We start from the raw sequence: 18,194 nt of genomic DNA, 5'->3' as shown, positions 1-18,194 counted from the left end.
GTTTCGGCATGTGCATGATGATGCTCTGATGAGGGCACATGCCGAAACACGTTAAAAATAAAAACAAATTGAAACTTGAGCAAAGCCTTGCATCTTAATCTTTGGAGTGCTGCTATTTCCACTCATGGAGTGATTTTTTTCTACTACTCAAGTGAGTGTTTGCCTACTGTGTGACCTGAAGGCCGTGTCACCATTTAAAGGGATAGTTCAGTTTGTTTGAAGTGGGGTCCTATGAGGTACCGTAAATTCCGGACTATAAGCCGCACCGGTGTATAAGCCGCACCTTCAAAGTTGACTATTTTTTTCTTATATAAGCCGCACCGGACTATAAGCCGCGGGTGTTTTAATGGGTTTTTTTTTTTTTTTTTTTTTTTTTTTTGTGTTTTAATGTTTAATTACCATATGTAAGGGTTCATGCACAGAGGGGATTGTAGAGGAAGCTCCCATTTATTAACATTTCAACAAAACAACATAACACAACACCACCTGTGTTGTTTTTTACAGTGCACACAGTGTCATACAGTGTCATACAGTGTGGTGAAAAGAGGGCAAGAGAGGAAATTAAAACTTATTATAGTTATATAGGATTTATAGTTAGAAAGAGTGCTAAAAAAGAGAGATTTTTTTTTTTTTTTTTTTTTGAAAAAAATCCATAGATAAGCCGCACCGTTATATAAGCCGCAGGGGCCAAAAAAGCCCAAAAAATGGGAAAAAAGGTGCGGCTTATAGTCCGGAATTTACGGTACTCTCATACAGTCAGTGTACTGGGTAAAGCACTCTGGACGCATCGCCCACCAAGATAGGAGAACTGCACTCCAGCTGTGGCAGGCACAGAGAGCTGTCTGCTGAGTGTGTATGGAGCAGTATGGAAGCATTTAATGTATTTTTTCTGTTGGTTTTTTTTACGTTTTTGCTCATGGCCCCCTTCACACTCAGCAGACAGCTCTCTGTGCCTGCTGCAGCTGAAGTTCAGTTCTGCTATCTCGGTGTGTGATGCGTCCAGAGTGCTTTACCCAGTGCACTGACTGTATGAGAGTACCTCATAGGACCCCACTTCAAACAAACTGAACTATCCCTTTAATACAATTGTGGAGCACATCAGTTGTATTGTATTATTATATTTAAGGGACTTTCATGTACAGGCTGTTCTTTAATGCAAATATCCGAAGCAATAAATAATGCTCATATAAATAATGACTTATATTTATGGTAAACTATGATTGTTTTACCTTCACAATTGCATTATCTTTTTATCTGGGTTTATTGTTAAGTTGATCTTTTGGCAATAGTCATTTTCTATATTTAGCTCTATACTCTGTTACTCATCTAATTTATGAATGGTTGGAATATATTAACTGAAGCTCTGCCCTTCCCTCTTTGGAAGTACAGTGCTTTCATATATATATGTATATATATATATATATATATATATATATATATATATATATATATATATATATATATATATATAACTTTTGCTTAAGATTTTTGATTTTATTAATTTCTTCCCCCAAATTGTATGCATACCTGATTCTGAATAAAGCTTCACACACACCTTCTGTCTCATATTATAAATGTTATACCTTAATTGACAATTATGAAGTTGTTTCATATTTTGTACTGTAATGTTGAGTGCTGCAATAGATAAAAAGATACATGCATACATAAAAACTGTAGACATGATAAAATGCTGGCTTCACCAGTCACTTACAGTATACTTGTTTGATGGAACAACAGTCGGCACGTGGCGTCACTCCTTTGATTATAAACACGCACGTCCAGCTCATGCAGCTTCTACAGGCGGTGGAACGTTAAATCCATCTTGTCTCTGTGGCTGCAACATCTGGCTCACATCTGCTTGTCAAGGATTTAGTTCCATTTAAGTTGCTTTTTCCATTCAGCATGACCATACTCTACACCAATTTAAGCTGTCACTGATGGCACCAAATGACATCAATCATAGCATATAGCTTGAGAAGCTACTGTAAGATCAACTCTACAGTGGAGAGGGGACCTTCTTCTCTCACACATGTGATAACCACGGCTGTATCAGAATATTGCCAAATAAAATGTAAAGCACAGCTGGAAGTCTGTGGTGCAGATTGCCATGCCGAAGAACAGGTTTGAATATTTCTGTTGTTTTTTAGGCAAATTGATGATGTGAAAAGTGAACTAAATGCACAAACCTAAATGGCTGCAACTAGAATGTTATCTGTTAGGGATGCACGATATATCGGCAAATATATGTAGGTATCGGCCGATATTAGTAATTCTTTAATTTATCGCATTGATCAGAATTTTCATATTGAGAGGAAACAATGCAGCAAATCTATTATTTATGGGCTTTTACAAATGTTTTGGAAATAAAGAAATACATTGTCCAGAAGATTTGTGCTACCTTGTGCCTTTGGTACTTTATACTTGAAAGAAATACATTACTTTTTCAAATTCATGGTGTTTACAGTATGTACATTTGCATTTACATTTTATACAGATCATATCGACCGGTAAATATTGGTTATTGGTCACAACAGCATTTATCTCCTCCAACTGATAGACTTTCCAACAGAATTCCACTTTGTAGCAAGCTGCTGTATCATTTCTTTTCAGCAATGTAATTGGTTGCTGTAACAGCCTTAACCTTTCAGTTCATCCCTGTGTTTGATGACATGAACAATATGCTGCAATACCCTGCTTGATAAATAACAATGGAAGCCTAATTTACTTGAATTTCTTTTTTGGCATGGAGGAGAGGACTATAGGACTACGGGCTTGCAGGCAAAACTTTACATAATGCAACTCCCTCAGGGAAAAGAAAGATGTTTGTGGAGCAAATACGTCCACAGGAGGAGGCTGCAAGGTGTGCTGAGGCTGCTCTCACGCAAAACAGGGCCAAGTGGATACATTTGAAAAGTGCGAGGAATAAACTTGGCTGGAGGGTCAAGGGAGCTGTGGGGTATGAAGGAAAGTCAATTTAGATTTATTATAGGTAGGTGAGGACCCGTCATGTCCCTTCCTGTCCCTATCGCTATTCTTAGACATTTCTTGTCAGGATGTAAAATGTATGTCCCACATACAGTACAGTACAGTACAGTACAATGCACTCATCTTACTGCGTGCTGCTGTTACAGTTTGATTTCTGAACTGCTGAGTGGGCTGTTTGAATCCAGAAGGTCAGCCGTCTGCAGACTCATGACAGCCAGCCTGTGCTTTGTGGTGGTAACCCTGACCTTTCGTTTCATAATCCAGGTATGATCTATCGACCTCAGATTCACTCTCTTGTCCTGCTGGGAGTTTTCTTTATGGAAGACAACATCTATTTGAATCAGAATTCTGATTTGGAATCAATCATTCTGACCTGGGACCTGTCTACATCCTTCCAAAATGCTGCACTCAGTCCCAGTGTGTCCCACCTCGGGCCACCCCAGTCAAAATGGCCTTATACGGCACTTGTGCAGATAATCAGTCACGGTAAACCAAATGTTTTTATAATCCATGTGATGGCTGGGAATCTGTCTAGGGTGTTCACCTCTCTCCCCTGACCCTGAATAGGATTATGTTTGGATAAAAGACAATGAATGAAGACTTTGTTTCCATGATTCTAGTGAATGTCTTTACCCTCTGCATTCCTCTGTTTAACCACCAGAGGAAGACGGCAATCAGGGGCAACAATAACACCACAGACAGGATCAATCACAGAGGATCACACTAGAGACAGCACAGCTGCCTGATGATGAGTCTTGGAGATCTCGGCCATAGAGATTTCAGCCTTCTTCTCTCCAATGCAATGGAAGTGGATGGCACTCGGCTTGTGGTGCTCAAAGCCGGGTCATGATATCTTGAAAGAGGCATTGCTGTTGAGTTTTTCCTTTCATTATTATTGTGTGTGTGTGTGTGTGTGTGTGTGTGTGTGTGTGTGTGTGTGTGTGTGTGTGTGTGTGTGTGTGTGTGTGTGTGTGTGTGTGTGTGCAGGCCCGGCTCCAGACCCAAGTTACAGAGGGGGCCTGCCGCCTGCCCCTAGCTTGGGGGGGCCAAGCTACCCAAGGGGGGTCCGGGGGGATTCTCCCCCGGAAGAAGATTTTGTACATTTTAAAGTAAAATTCGTCAACCCGGTGCATTTGAGAGCAAAATGAAGAGGCTAAATCTATGAAGAACTACACACATCTCTAATGTGTTGTGACTTTACAAATAATTAGGCCTAAACAATTAATATTAAATGTATTTACACATTGTGCACAAATTGCATTCATTGTGACAAATTTACAATAGTTAATATCCAGCCAGAATCATTGCAAATGGATGTTCAAAGTAACAGTTAGCAATAGCATTCAGTTAATCAATGCCTAACTCATTGAGTGCCAATGACGACTTTAGTCGTCAATTCATTTATTGACGTAGAGTGCCATTGACGACTAAAGTCGTCAATTGCGTTTTTTGACGGGGGGATGTCGATCTAAGCCTCTTACATCGCCTCTTACAATATGGGAGCTATTGAATGTGTCTAACCTATTTTACAGAACCCTTAGGTGGCGACAGTGCTCTCCAGATTACAGAAATGTCAGGAATACAGCCTGAAAAAGCCGTGATCAAAGCGAAACCGCTCATGCTGCAGCCCAGAGCCATGTAGATTGCTCTGGCTGCTGCTTGACGGTGCCTGCCAACAGCAATCAATCCGCGCACACAACTGAGCTCCTCTGCCTCTGTCTGTCTGTCTGCATATAGTTTCTCCACACGATTACCCACCAGAAAGGCAGCACCCGACCCTGAAGGGCCAAACCTTTACCTGCAGTCCCGTTTGGCATTTCCTTGTCGCGCTGTGAGCTGTCGCAGCGCTGTCGCGCTGTGAGCCGCTGTGAGCCGCACCGCCCGCAAAAACGGAGGCTCCGAAAATAGACTGGGTGCGTGTGGGGAGGAGTTTGCAGCTCAGTGGGGGAGAGGGGGGTGGGGCACGCAGGCTCCACAGAACTACACCAGGTCACTACATCAGAAAATATTAGCTAGAGTCAGTGAATGTGCTTGAAATGCTGCCTTTCACAAAAGGGTGAATATCTCAGCTTCTAGATAGAAATGCATGTTTTTGCTGTTTTTGACCTATCTTCTCCGGCTGATAACTAAAGAACGGAAAATGGTATCAATAAACTTTTTTTTGCTGATGATACAATAGAGTCTCCTTGTTCTTTTTGCGTGTTCGGTGTTTACATAGTAATATCACACAATATTCTGTGGGCCTCGAGAAATCACTGAAAACGCTCTGAAACTCTGGCACTGGGAGCGTCCGTTCTCCAAAAGTGGCTGGCACTCAATGAGCTAATGACAGCCAGATTCCGTTTTAAACTTTAAAACGGAAAAACGTTTATAGCAACAACAAAAAAAAAAAAAAAAAAAAAAAATTAATGGGGGGGGGGGGGGGCAGTTTGGGGAATGGGGGGGCCCGGCCCGGTCAGGCCCCCCGCCTAACGCCGGGCCTGTGTGTGTGTGTGTGTGTGTGTGTGTGTGTGCAGGCCCGCCGCACCCCATTACGCAGAGTACGCAGACTGCGTAGGGCATCATGTGACTGAGGGCACCAAAAAAAAAAAAAAAATTTTTTTTTTTTTTTTTTTTGTGCCCTCAGTCAGGCCACTCACTGAACAGCAGGCCAGGCGCTGCCTACTGGTTTACTAGTGGTTTTATTACTTTATTCAGGGTTAAAGTGGGTGCATCTCATTGTAAAATTGGAGTCGGCCCAAATTGGGCTTCAAACGGCCCAAATCTGGCTTCAACCGGCCCAAATCTGGCTTCAACTGGCCCAAATCGGGCTTCAACTGGCCCAAATCGGGCTTCAAACGGCCCAAATCTGGCTTCAAACAGCCCAAATCTGGCTTCAAATGGCCCAAATTGGGCTTCAAAGAGCCCAAAAAATTTGCCGCCGCCCTTCGGACGCCGGCACACACGTCAGCCCGTATTGGCCTGGCCTGCTTGGTATCTAATGCCTGGCCTGAATTATGATCCCAGTCCGCCCCTGCTTGCATGTACAGTTTAACAATCGCTTGTTTGCTGACATGTACAGTAATTCTAACAATTGTTTGTTTGCCACATGTAATGTAATGTGAGATACACTGGTATCGTTCATAATTAATGATTTTGCAGTCTTTCGTTTGACAGTTATTGAAAGTTTTGCGGGGGGGGCACCACAAAACAATTACGCTTAGGGCACCCAAATGGCCAGCAGCGGCCCTGTGTGTGTGTGTGTGTGTGTGTGTGTGTGTGTGTGTGTGTGTGTGTGTGTGTGTGTGTGTGTGTGTGTGTGTGTGTGCATTGGGCGCCACAAGCTGAGTGCCATCCCACTTACATAGTATTGGAGAGAAGGCAGCAATCATAGGGTCTCTAAGGCCGATATATCCATAGCCGATATATTTGTGATCACTTGAGCAAAACAGCATTTCTGAGATAGCCTACAGCAGGATCTGAACGTTGATAAAGCTATTTGACATCAGCAGTTCCCATCTGCAGGAATCAGTGTCAGAGGTGTCCACGGGGGGGCGGCAGAGGGGGTAATCGCTGCTGCCCTTGCTGCCCAAGTGCTCTACTGGGGCTGAGCCAACAAAGTCCAATCATCTGAAATGATAGCCAAGAAGGGCCAAGGAGCAATTAAATGATTCTCTGAAGGGCATCCGTTTAACCCTCTATAGGGGCTGCTGGGAGGGACAAATGCCACTCAAGTCAACCACATGGAAAGTGTTCATTATACTGATAGAGGGTGCACTTGTAGATCTAACAGGGCCAGTGGAGAGTTCTTGTTATCGACTAAACAATCATCTTTATTAAAAAAAAAAAAATCTTGGGAGCATGACTTTAACCCTCTCCAAGGACCCTTTTCACGGGGTCCATTTTGTGTCGAAAAGGCAGAATAAACACAGGTGCAAGCAAAACACAAATTCCAATTTCGAAATTCCAATCATGAAAGTCATTAGTGTTTTGCTTGCACCTGTGTTTACCCTGCCTTTTCGACACAAAATGGTCCCCATGAAAAGGGTATATTGTTGTCCCAAAGTCTTTCTTTTTCTTTCTTTCTTTCTTTCTTTCTTTCTTTCTTTCTTTCTTTCTTTCTTTCTTTCTTTCTTTCTTTCTTTCTTTCTTTCTTTCTTTCTTTCCTTCTTTGTTAGTGATGATTGAAATCCCACAGGCAACTTACAGGCAACTGCATTTTTTTTCAATCTTGTTACAAGATTCTTGTAGGACCAATCAGCGTGACATCACAACCACCCGGATATGCGGACCCGCAGCAGAGTTTGCCAACACTCACTGATCCCTGGCACTGACTTTTTCTTTTACTTCTATGTGTAGGCTAATAATTCACCCATTTGAGAGGAAAATGTTTGCAAAAAAGTTTAACAATCAGGACTTTCTTTTATAACAAAGAGTTATTTTGGGAATTGCAAAGTAGTGTAAAAGAGAGCAGAGTGACGCATACCTAACCCCCTAGAGGGGTTTTGATGAATTTGGGGCTTTCGGAGGACGCGTTCAGGGTTTGCGCACCTGCGTATGACCAGCAGTATCTGAGGGTGCAATCGAGGATACCAAATGCAAGCCAGAAGTGAGAGCGAGGAGCATGATTTGAAAACATCAGCGAGGAAAGGACTCGTCCGCCACCTGTGCTAACAATCATGTGTGAAATTGATGTTGGATTCTGGAACTTAAGTGGTTTCCGCTCGCTGTAGACTGAGCGCCAGTGAACCATCGTGTCCGGAGTCCACCACACACGCACCGCTCTCTGTGACCACATTGTCATCCTGTGAGAAACATGTCACCGAAAGTACTGGCATACTTCTTACTTATGTCAGTTTTTCATACATGGTAAGTGGCGCATTTTTCTTTATTAAAATGACAGTGTCTAAAGTGGAGAATTAGGTAGGCTAGCTACAGTATGTGTTTTTTTGGGATGTTGGCTCAGCTGACAGCTACTTTAAGCCATCCAATTAAAGTCTCATTGCGAATTGATTGCTAATTGATTTATTAAAGAAAAACTTCATGTTGCTCTCCTAGTCTCGCCTATGTTGCGCTGGGATGGACTTTTGCTGACCGCAAGGTTTTTGGCATGTTTATACTTGCTGCATGCAATCTGTAGCCTACAGCACGAATTTTACTAGTCTGAGCTCCAGACCGCTACCATGTCTAATTAGATAGGCTATTAAACTCTGCAAACTCTGACGTAGCTGTTAACAAAGTCCACTTTATCACGCAATTCGGCTTATGTTTCCTTTCCTCGCCTTTTATTTAATAGCCTTTGATTGATAGACATGAAAGACTCGCACTGTCTATTGCTTATTACAGTAAAGATGCCGATCAAAAAAATGTAACTAATGTAATTAAAATAATAAAACTGGCTGTCCCTGGAGTGACTAAATTGTGTTGTTCAACTGTTCAATAAGACAGTCTTCTTCTTCTTCTTTTCTTCTTCTATGATACAGTATAGGCTATAATTTCTTAGGTCCAATTAATTCATTTATAATGTCTCGACATAGTGTTACACTGCATGTTCTTAGGTGTGTCAGTGCGTGTGTTGTTTTTTTCCAACCACCTTCTTTCATTTTTCCTTCTAAAGCTCTCAAACAATCGATTATGAGGAGGACTACGAGGATGTTACTGTGAACCAAATGCTGGCTCCTAAATCACTGGAAACAGACGCAACGGAAATACTGAACAATTTGCTGAAGGAATATGATAGGAAACTGCGACCAGATATTGGAGGTAAAACACTGTCACTTCGATCCAGATAGATCTGCTGTGGCTATGATGGAAACTGATTTTGGCTCTGCGACTTCGAGGGGCATTTATTCACCCACCTGTGACTCATGATGACATGCATCCACGTGTGAATCAGCCTTTTAATGGGCACTAATTTGGCTTCAAATCAGAGCAAGTTTTATTTTGAGATTTGAGAGGATAAAAGCTGAATGGCTGTCCACACCAATCACTTCTTTCTTCTTTCTATTACTGTAAAGTATACCCTAGGCAGCTTCTACATGGTCTTGTGGTTGACTGGTAGTAGGCAGATAATAGGCTAGTTGAGTTAATAGGTAGCCTAGATATCTTGGTAGGCTACATGATTTTGGATGTAAGTTAGCCCACTAGCTCTAATCATCAAATTGATGGACACATTGTCAATTGTTGTGCATATTATGTTTTTGTATTGTTTGCACACTGTATTGTTTGTTACAATACAATTCTGGACTACATGCACTCTCTTGCCCTGAACCGATGTCCCTACATTACTTTTGTAGCAGAAAGATTAGGGTGAGTTTTCCCCCTATATCCTCATGCTAAAATTGACTGTAAACCCACATTTTAAACCTGATGTAAAAATAAAAATAAATCAGGGGGAGCATGCACCCTGGGGTTTCTGTTACATGCGCCCCCACCAGCCACCACTTTCAAATTGCCTAGCAGTTACCTTGTCCTTAGAACTTATTCTGATTAAGAGGTCAGATTTCATCCAACTGAGTAAGTGCAGGCCACTGTAAGGGCAATTTTATGGTTAGTGTGGAGTGTTCGGTGTTTGCAGTGTTCACGGCAAGGCCATTCCCTCCGCAGTGGCACAGCATTTATGGTAAATGCGGTAACAGTGCGGTAACAGCTGTCAGCCATGGATGTATAAAAGAAACAGTTGTCAGTTAGTCAGTTTGCATGAAGAGACTACTTCCCTAGTAACCAGATAACATAGCAACACAGAGCTCAGTGTGCCGTACAGAGCCTCCGCACCGCGAACACCGGACCCTCTGCAGTAACCATGAATTTGCTTTAAGGGAGCCAGCCACGTGTGGGAGGGGAGGCGGAGGGTGCTCAAGCACCTGTCCCTTTGCTCCTTCATGCCAAAGTGCCCTTTTTCTCCCTGGCCTATATTACTGTCTTTCAGAGGCTGTAGCGGGCTAATTTTTAAAGGGATATGGCAACATTTTGAGAGCTCACTGCTACTTAGCTTAGCGCTACAATGGCAGTCTATGGTACTTTTGCCTACTCCCGTATAGTCACCAAAAATACACATTCCAACAGCGCCAGAAACACTCACATGTACATGTTGTGACTCGTGTACTCAACACGCGATGAAATAATAATCCAAAGTTACGTGAAACAGTCATTTTCGTAGTAAATCCACACACTGAGAACTAAACAAAGAGTAACTGAACTAACAAGAGTATAACCGAAGTTACTTCCTCGTTTGCCATTAGTACAGCGCATGCGCACTGCACACAGCCCACTTTAATACCATGCATTTGTGTTTTTGTTTTTTGGGGGGGGGGCATTCAGTTTTTTTCATCCAGTATAAATGTGTTATTTTCACCTATTATATTTGAATATTCCTGCATACTAGGGCCCCTAAACAATATTGGAATTGCAAAAATTGGGTTTGGATGTATGGAAAGCTGAGAGTCTTGTGGATTCTCTAAAATAATCACAGCCTCATGAAAAATTCCAACCACAAACTAGAGGGAACAGACCTCTCCGCCCCCTCCTCCCCCACATCCCCCCCCCCCCCCCCCCCCCCCCAGAGAGGACAGAGAGGAGGAGAGAACAGAGAAGGAGAGGTGGGAGGGTGCAGGGGAAGGAGTGCAGGGGGAGAGGAGGAGAGAACAGTGAAGGAGAGGTGGGAGGGTGCAGGGGAGGGAGAGCAGGGAGAACGTGGGAGGAGGAGGCGGGGGAGGGAACAGACCTCTCCGCCCCCTCCCCCCCCCCCCCCCCAGAGAGGACAGAGAGGAGGAGAGAGCAGAGAAGGAGAGGTGGGAGGGTGCAGGGGAAGGAGTGCAGGGGGAATGTGAGAGAGGGGAGAGGACAGAGAGGAGGAGAGAACAGAGAAGGAGAGGTGGGAGGGTGCAGGGGAGGGAGAGCAGGGGGAACGTGGGAAGAGGCGGCGGGGGAGGGAAGAGCATGGAAAGAGAGGAGGCGGGGGGGGGGAGTGGGAAATGTGGGAGAGGGGGGAACAGGAGGGGGAAGAAGGGAAAGGAGCGGGGGAAAGAGAAAGAGAGGGGGGGGGGGAGATCAGACAACTGACTACTCTAAGCATTAACCAGAGCTAACTGGGACATAGTATCTAGCTAATCTACAGCCTAATCTGGCCTATCCTACTCTGCTCTAGTCTGATCTTTGCCTGAACACTATAACAGGTCAGCCTTAGGCTGTAGCTAATCTATCGCCTACCTAAACTGTTCTAAACCAACCGGCAGCCCTCGACCAGTGATGAAGAGCACCGATGCCCCCCGCCCCGGCCCCCCCCCCCCCCCCCCACATAAGCGTGGGAGAGAAGGCCGGGCCGGGACACAGCGGCGTCCCCACACCCCCAGTGAACACAAGAAAACCTTTCCACCATATGGATTGCCTCAGTGACTTGGCTTGGCTGAGGAGGAACCTTGTGAGGTCGTTGTGCTACAGGGGCCCAGCAATGGTCGCCTGGGTAAACCCACCCCCCACGCGACCCGTGGGGGGTGGCTTGATTGTATCGTTTTCTTCATAGCCGTTTTATATAACTTGATGATATAGTGGTGATAATGACTGTTTTGCAGTTTGGCAGGTCTCCATGTGCCCCTTTTTAACATTGAGCACCTTCCCCTCTAAAGGTCTCTGCACGGCCCTGAAGAGAGCTGTCAGCAAGTGTTGTAGGATGGACTGCCACAGGTTGTTACACTAACACCGGCTTCAATTTTTGACCGCTACTCCTCTTTACCGATGCAGTTTGTCCGTGTTTGGCGTTTGTTGTCATCATTTTCAACACTTTCCCTCGCCACTCTAGTAATTGTGCCGTTTTTGTGACCGATGCACCTGCAATTCAGGCAGCAGCTGTCTGTCCTCTGTGGAGCTCTGTTGGTTGTCTCATGATGCTTTGAAAACTCACACCTCACCTATTTTAAAGCCGACACATGCTGCTAACGGCCATTCAGCTTAATATGACTCTCTTGTGTAACTGCCTCTGTAGTTGAGTTTTAGTTCGTTAAAATTTAGTCTTTTTCATGTGGGGTTTCCGTTATTTTGTCTGCTCCAAATTTTACTGTCCGCTCCTCTATATATTGGTGTTTGTGCACAGAGGTTTGCATTCTGTATATGTGCCTTTACACAAATTGGCCTTTCATGAATTCATCATCTTTTTTTGGGAGCGAGTGAGATCAGTCACTACCAATACCAGTGATCTCCTAAATGACCTAAAACAACAGATATTCTTTGGACTCATACAATGCTCAGCTGAGTGTTTACATCCAAATAAACTGGATGTTAGTTGTGCCAGTTTGGTTTTTCATCTTTTGGTATTTATTCTTCTATAACCATCACTTGATATCGCAGGGCAAACTCTTTATCTAATTTCTGGGCACAGGAGACAGTAGTGGATACCTCACTGACCAAATGTCCCTAAGCCTTAGAGCCAAGAATATTTCTGCGCATAAATTCAATTGAATTCCCATAAAACCATGTACTGTCTGAAATGCACCGTTCATTACAATGGATGCCATTGTATGTGTCTTCTTCAGGCCATAAAATGTAGCGGATAATAGTAGACAAAACCTCAGCAGCATAAGTTGGTCTTCTTCTAGTCGCCCCCGTGCCCCTGTGAAGGTTGTATTGTGCGTAATCACTAAAATTAGCAATTTAGCAGTTACCACATGGATTAATAAGAAAAAACTGTGTATAGAAAAATATATTTGAAAAGTCTATTAACTCAACATCCGGCTGCTTCCTGGTTACAGCGCAGAGTACCGAGCACCTCCCATGCTCTCATCACCGTGGTGCTGATGGACAGCTCCTTTTATCGTTAAAAAATCCAAAGTGCTCTGAGAACACATTATTTGGCCAACATACTGTTGTGCATGTAGGCCGCAAACCTTTTTGAGATTTTCAAGTGGGGCATGAGTTGGAAAAGGTTGGGAGGCGCTGCTGTTTGCTATACTGTGGATGCTAGCAAATACGGAACCTTAAAACTGCACAATGTCATGCAAATATCATGGACAATAATTTGTTTATCAAAAAATGTGTAGGTGTTGAATGTAGTAATTTAAATGAGTAACAATTTAAATTAATTGAGAGAAAAAGAACATGATACACACAAAGGGTTTTTAGGATGTTCTGTGTGCCGCACTATCAGCCTTCAACCACTGGGTGTAACAACTCTTGAGTAATAAACACCATAACCTTTTCACTAAGGTACTTTAGGGACTGTTGGATACCTCTGTCTCTGCTGTCTGTCTGTATGTCTCTCTGTCTCTGCTCTCTGTATGTCTCGCTGTCTGTCTGTCTGTCTGCCTGTCTGTCTGCCGTCTGTCTGTCTGTCTGTCTGTCTGTCTGTCTCTCTCTCTCTGCTGTCTGTATGTCTCTCTGTCTCTGCTCTCTGTATGTCTTGCTGTCTGTCTGTCTGCCTGTCTGTCTGTCTGTCTCTCTCTGCTGTCTGTATGTCTCTCTGTCTCTGCTCTCTGTATGTCTCGCTGTCTGTCTGTCTGTCTGCCTGTCTGTCTGCCGTCTGTCTGTCTGTTTGTCTCTCTCTGCTGTCTGTTTGTCTCTCTGTCTCTGCTCTCTGTATGTCTCGCTGTCTGTCTGTCTGTCTGTCTATCTGTCTGCTCTGCTGTCTGTCTCTCTCTCTCTGCTGTCTGTATGTCTCTGCTGTCTGTCTGTCTGTCTGTCTGTATGTCTGTCTGTCTGTCTGTCTCTGCTGTCTGTATGTCTGTCTGGCTGTCTGTCTGTCTCTGCTGTCTGTCTGTCTGTCTGTCTGTCTGTCTGTCTGTCTGTATGTATGTCTCTCTGTCTGTCTGTCTGTCTGTCTGTCTCTGCTGTCTGTCTCTTCTGTCTGTCTGTCTGTCTGTCTCTTCTCCGTGTCTCTGTCTGTCTCTTCTCCGTGTCTCTGTCTGTCTCTCTATCTCTCTGTCTGTCTGTCTGTCTGTCTGTCTGTCTGTCTCTTCTTTCTGTCTCTCTCTCTCTCTCTCACACACACACACACACACACACACACACACACACACACACACACACACACAGATTTGGCATTCTATATTTTTGCTTTATTAAGTACCAATGGAGCGGACAGCTATATTTTCTCCCTGGCTGCCCAGCCATTGTACAAGGCCATCAACACTAATTAACTTCTATGGATAATTTCAAAGAAGCTGTACTAAATGGGATGGGGGCAATTAGCATTTTTTTCTATTCCCCTGACCACAAGCCACAGACGAGTCAATTAGAAAGTCATTTGTTGTGATTTGTTGTGACCTCATGACAGATGGTCTACCAAAGTCATCTGAACCTTGTCCTCCTCTCTGGCATGATTTAAATTGACATTTTTTCAGCTTTTAATGGACTCTGCCTAAACAAGAAAAAAAACATATTGAAACTTAAAAATTAGTAACCCAGGGATTATTCATCAGCACTTGAATGTTGCTGTTGTCTTTTTTTGGTCATTGACAATCGTAGCTATAATTTCCACCACCATGGATTGAATGTTGAGCGAAACCACCTAGCCGACATTTACTGTACAGCATTCTTCTTGAAGTTTAAATAGTTTTAACTTGTATTATTGGCTGTGGCTGTTAGGGGGTGGGAGAGACTTCATGATGTATACGATTATTATTGCGATTCTTGTGCCACGATAACGATATCACAATACAGAGACTTCTGTGGTACATTTAGCAACTCTGTGTATTGCGATATATCAAGGTTCAATAGATAACAGTGTTTATTCACACTGCTTGTACATTGTATCAATAACATCTCACAGGGGGGGGGGGATCAACATTGCGATACTGATATATGATTTCCCACCTCTCTGATCAGAGATAGTGTTTGGAATTCATAAAGATAACATTTCCCTCCCCGAGGTCCAGGTTCAATCTCAGACACATGTATGGTACAGGAAGCTGCTGAAACTACCCGAGTCATCTTAATGAGAGTGACAGCATCGCTCTCATGCTGTATTGTAAGTCGTTTTTCCAGCGACCTTGTGCCCTAATTGCGTCACCTTCTTTTTGGGAAAACCTTCTAATTTGGGACAGCTGATTTGATACTGCATTGTGTCACACAAGCCTACCAGATCGAATCATTACCTGGAAGATAGGAGGTCTTGGGAAAGCTGGTCACATGCTAACTCTGTGTGACAGGGGACCGATCACGATGCAGAGAGCAGACCCTACTTTTCATCTTGTGTTTCCCTCAATGAATGGAATGTGTCACTGTCAACTATTGTAGCATTCTCTGAGGTGTCCGGGGAATTCTGCCGCTCTGTCTTCAGGCTGTGAGAGATTGTTTATGGAGAGGCTCTTTATACGTGGCAGCTTGTAATGGACTGTAGGACTGCGTTCAAGCTGCTTCATGTTCATATAATCAATGCAGTGGAAGTATGTGAGGAGGGCGAGGGGGTGAATGCATTGGAGTTGTGTGTGAGGTTGTGCTTAGGCATCACTGTCTTAGATATCCCATAGAATGTTTCCCCCCGCCCCCTCATAGCGGAGAGCTTCCCACGTGTTAGTTCCATTTACTCTTGATTACCATGTTCCTGTGTTACTTGTGCACCAACCACACCAAGTCAATTTCCTTGTATGTGCAAACATACCTTGACGAAATAAAGACTCCTATTCTATTCGTATATGGGTGTATTTATGGGAAACCCATGAACACAGCTGCCAAGAAGTGATAAAATACCAGAGTCTTAGGGCTGAACCCACACTGCTTTTGTGTTGAAACCCCTCTGAGCAAATTTAACTCCAGCCTGGGTTGCAGCCATAGTGCAGTTACTATTTCCTAGGACAGTCGTTTAGGCACCCTCCTTGTTATTAAGCTGGCTGTGGGGTCTTGCTACTTGCTGGGTGACAGATAGGCTGTAGCACCGTTAGCCAGAAGCAGGTGATCTGTTCTGCTTTTTGAATATTTCAGAACCCTTGGCATTTCTTAATGAGCCTGGTCAGTGAGAAGAGGAGATGAAGTCTTTATGCCATCGATCATTTTGCTGTGAGAGTATCAAGGCACCAACCAGGAAGAGGCCGTGACTCTCCACCATGCAGTTATGTCATAGGGATTTCCTGCTTGCGTATTTCGCTGATGAGTAGACAGAAATGTTCAAGAGCGGAACTCCAGAAATGGGGGCGGACAAGGCAGGAGTCCTAGTTTGAAAGTGAAAGCCTACTACTATTGATAGATAATGATCAATCTATGTTCAAAAGTTATCCAAAGGAAGCAAGAAGAAGAAGAAAGAAACATTCCTGTATGTACTGGATTTTAGCATTCAAATATATATATGTATATGCGGGAGTAGGAGGTGCAGCGCGCGCAAGCCTCGAGCCCGAGTGACTGGGCGGGCGTCCAGCTTGGTGAGACGCAGGAGGAGCCCGGCCGGGAGTCAACCCACAGAGCCTAGTCCCTCCATCACACCTGAGTCTCCCAAACCCTGCGGAGTAATTCGACAGCAACGGACTGGGTGGCTCTTGTCAGCCCGCAAGCCATTCAGTCCGCAGGCGACGCCGCAGAGAGAGCCACTGGGTGGCTTCGGATGAAGAGGGCTGATCCGCGAGCGGTTGCTACTGGGAGGCAAGTCGGGACTTGATCAACCTCGGCTGGGTCGCCTAAGGAGAGGGTGTCTGTTGAGAGACCCGAAACACCCAGTGACCCCTAGGTCACAACACTGATGATGCGTCCCAGTGCATCCAGAATAAGATGTATCTTACACATATGTATATATACAGTATATATCCAGAGTGGAGGAGCCCACAGGTGCTCCAGAGTGGACCAGCACACAGGTGAGCCGAGTTGTAATCAGCCACTGAAGTGCACTATGAAAACCCTCTGAGGAGAGAGTTCAGTTTAATCCTTTATAATGGGAAGGCGAGTCAAAACATCCTGCTTCAGTCCTTTGGGGGGAAAAACAAGGAGATTGGTACAGTAACACCTTTGGTAATCAGTGGGGATAATAGAGAGCCCCAGGGATGACGTATTTTTGTAGTCGGAACGCGGAAGTCCCGGACTTCCTGGTTCTTCACTGTTTCTGCCTATGGGATTTTTTAATGGGTTTTTGCCGCGATGCTTCAAATAAGGTCTCTGGCCGGTTCAAATTTGAGTTCGGGAACCGGCACGGAGCCCTGCCAGTGTGAAAGCCCTAACAGTGTCGCATAGGCTTCATTATCACGTCACCACTCAACCTGGAGTGTTGTTGATGTGTGCGCTGCTGTGCACTGATTATCCCGGGCTGAACCAGGTGAGGGAAAGAATTTCCGTGTTCGTCCTTTGAAGTGATGACGTTATTGACGTATAATATCCCCGTCGACTCAACAGTGTAGTCTCATTTAGCCGTTTGCTAGCTAGCCACCCTTTTAACGGCACGTAAAAGCTTAAAAACTCATAAAAGTGGTCCTCATGTGTGAAGATTATCCTACTGAACACTGGTTCACGTTTGATTAAGCTTGCGTTGCCCAGAGACCTTATTAGAAGCAACGCGCCAAAAACCCATGCAGAACCAGGAGTGTTGGCATCGATGATTTCCGGACTCGTTCCTGGGGCTCTCTATTGTGGACAGTTTTTTTCTGTTTTTATTTTTACCAACCGTGAGAGCATGTGGCTGTATTGTTTTCACTGTGTGTGTGTGTGTGTGTGTGTGTGTGTGTGTGTGTGTGATGCCCAGTCTTTTCTACACTGTGTGTGTCTGTGTGTGTGTGTGTGTGTGTGTGTGTGTGATGCCCTGTCTTTTCTACACTGTGTGTGTGTGTGTGTGTGTGTGTGTGTGTGTGTGTGTGTGTGTGTGTGTGTGTGTGTGTGTGTGTGTGTGTGTGTGTGTGTGTGTGTGTGTGTTCTTATCCCAATCTTGATGGGCTAATGTGACTTGGCAAGGACATTTATAATTAGTATTATTGTTATTTATTTATTTATTCTTCAAATAAGGCAAACATCGTCCCGAGGCCACGTGTTCTTGTTGGCCATCAATATCACTCTCAGCGGGTGTCAAACAGGGTGACGAAGCTGTAATTTGTCCCCTCTGTTCACTGGGAGCTAATGTACGTCCATTCGTCAGACAGGTCCGGGCTCCACGACAACGCTGGAGAGAGATTAGCTACCTGTTCATCATCCACATCCCGCCCTAATGGGGAATAAATCTCAGGAGAGGTAATGGTCCCCGGCGCTCCTCTTCGCTGGATGAAGTTACAAATGTCTCCAAGCGCTCGTTCGCTATCGCAGAGCAGATCCTTGCCTTGCGCAGCCCAGAGAGA

General features: G+C 44.4%; 1 protein-coding gene across 2 annotated transcripts in view; it reads left to right on the top strand.

The window, feature by feature from the left end:
- Window positions 1-7,780: 7,780 nt before the first annotated feature.
- The window catches only part of gabrg3 (gamma-aminobutyric acid type A receptor subunit gamma3), a gene marked incomplete at both ends in the record, with an annotated part of 99,206 nt that continues 88,792 nt past the window's right edge, over window positions 7,781-18,194 (top strand). The window contains 2 exons of one of the 2 annotated variants that reach the window (XM_083647090.1): window positions 7,781-7,833; window positions 8,582-8,727. In XM_083647090.1, coding sequence (XP_083503216.1) covers window positions 7,781-7,833; window positions 8,582-8,727 — 199 coding nt within the window. Of the gene's footprint in view, window positions 7,834-8,581; window positions 8,728-18,194 lie in introns of those variants that run through there. The other variant, XM_083647091.1, reaches the window with a different exon arrangement.

Source organism: Poromitra crassiceps (genome assembly GCF_964638095.1).
Source record: "Poromitra crassiceps genome assembly, chromosome: 12".
Lineage (NCBI taxonomy): Eukaryota > Metazoa > Chordata > Actinopteri > Beryciformes > Melamphaidae > Poromitra > Poromitra crassiceps.
Note: the sequence above shows the minus strand (reverse complement) of the source record. Positions and strands in the feature narration are given on the sequence as shown.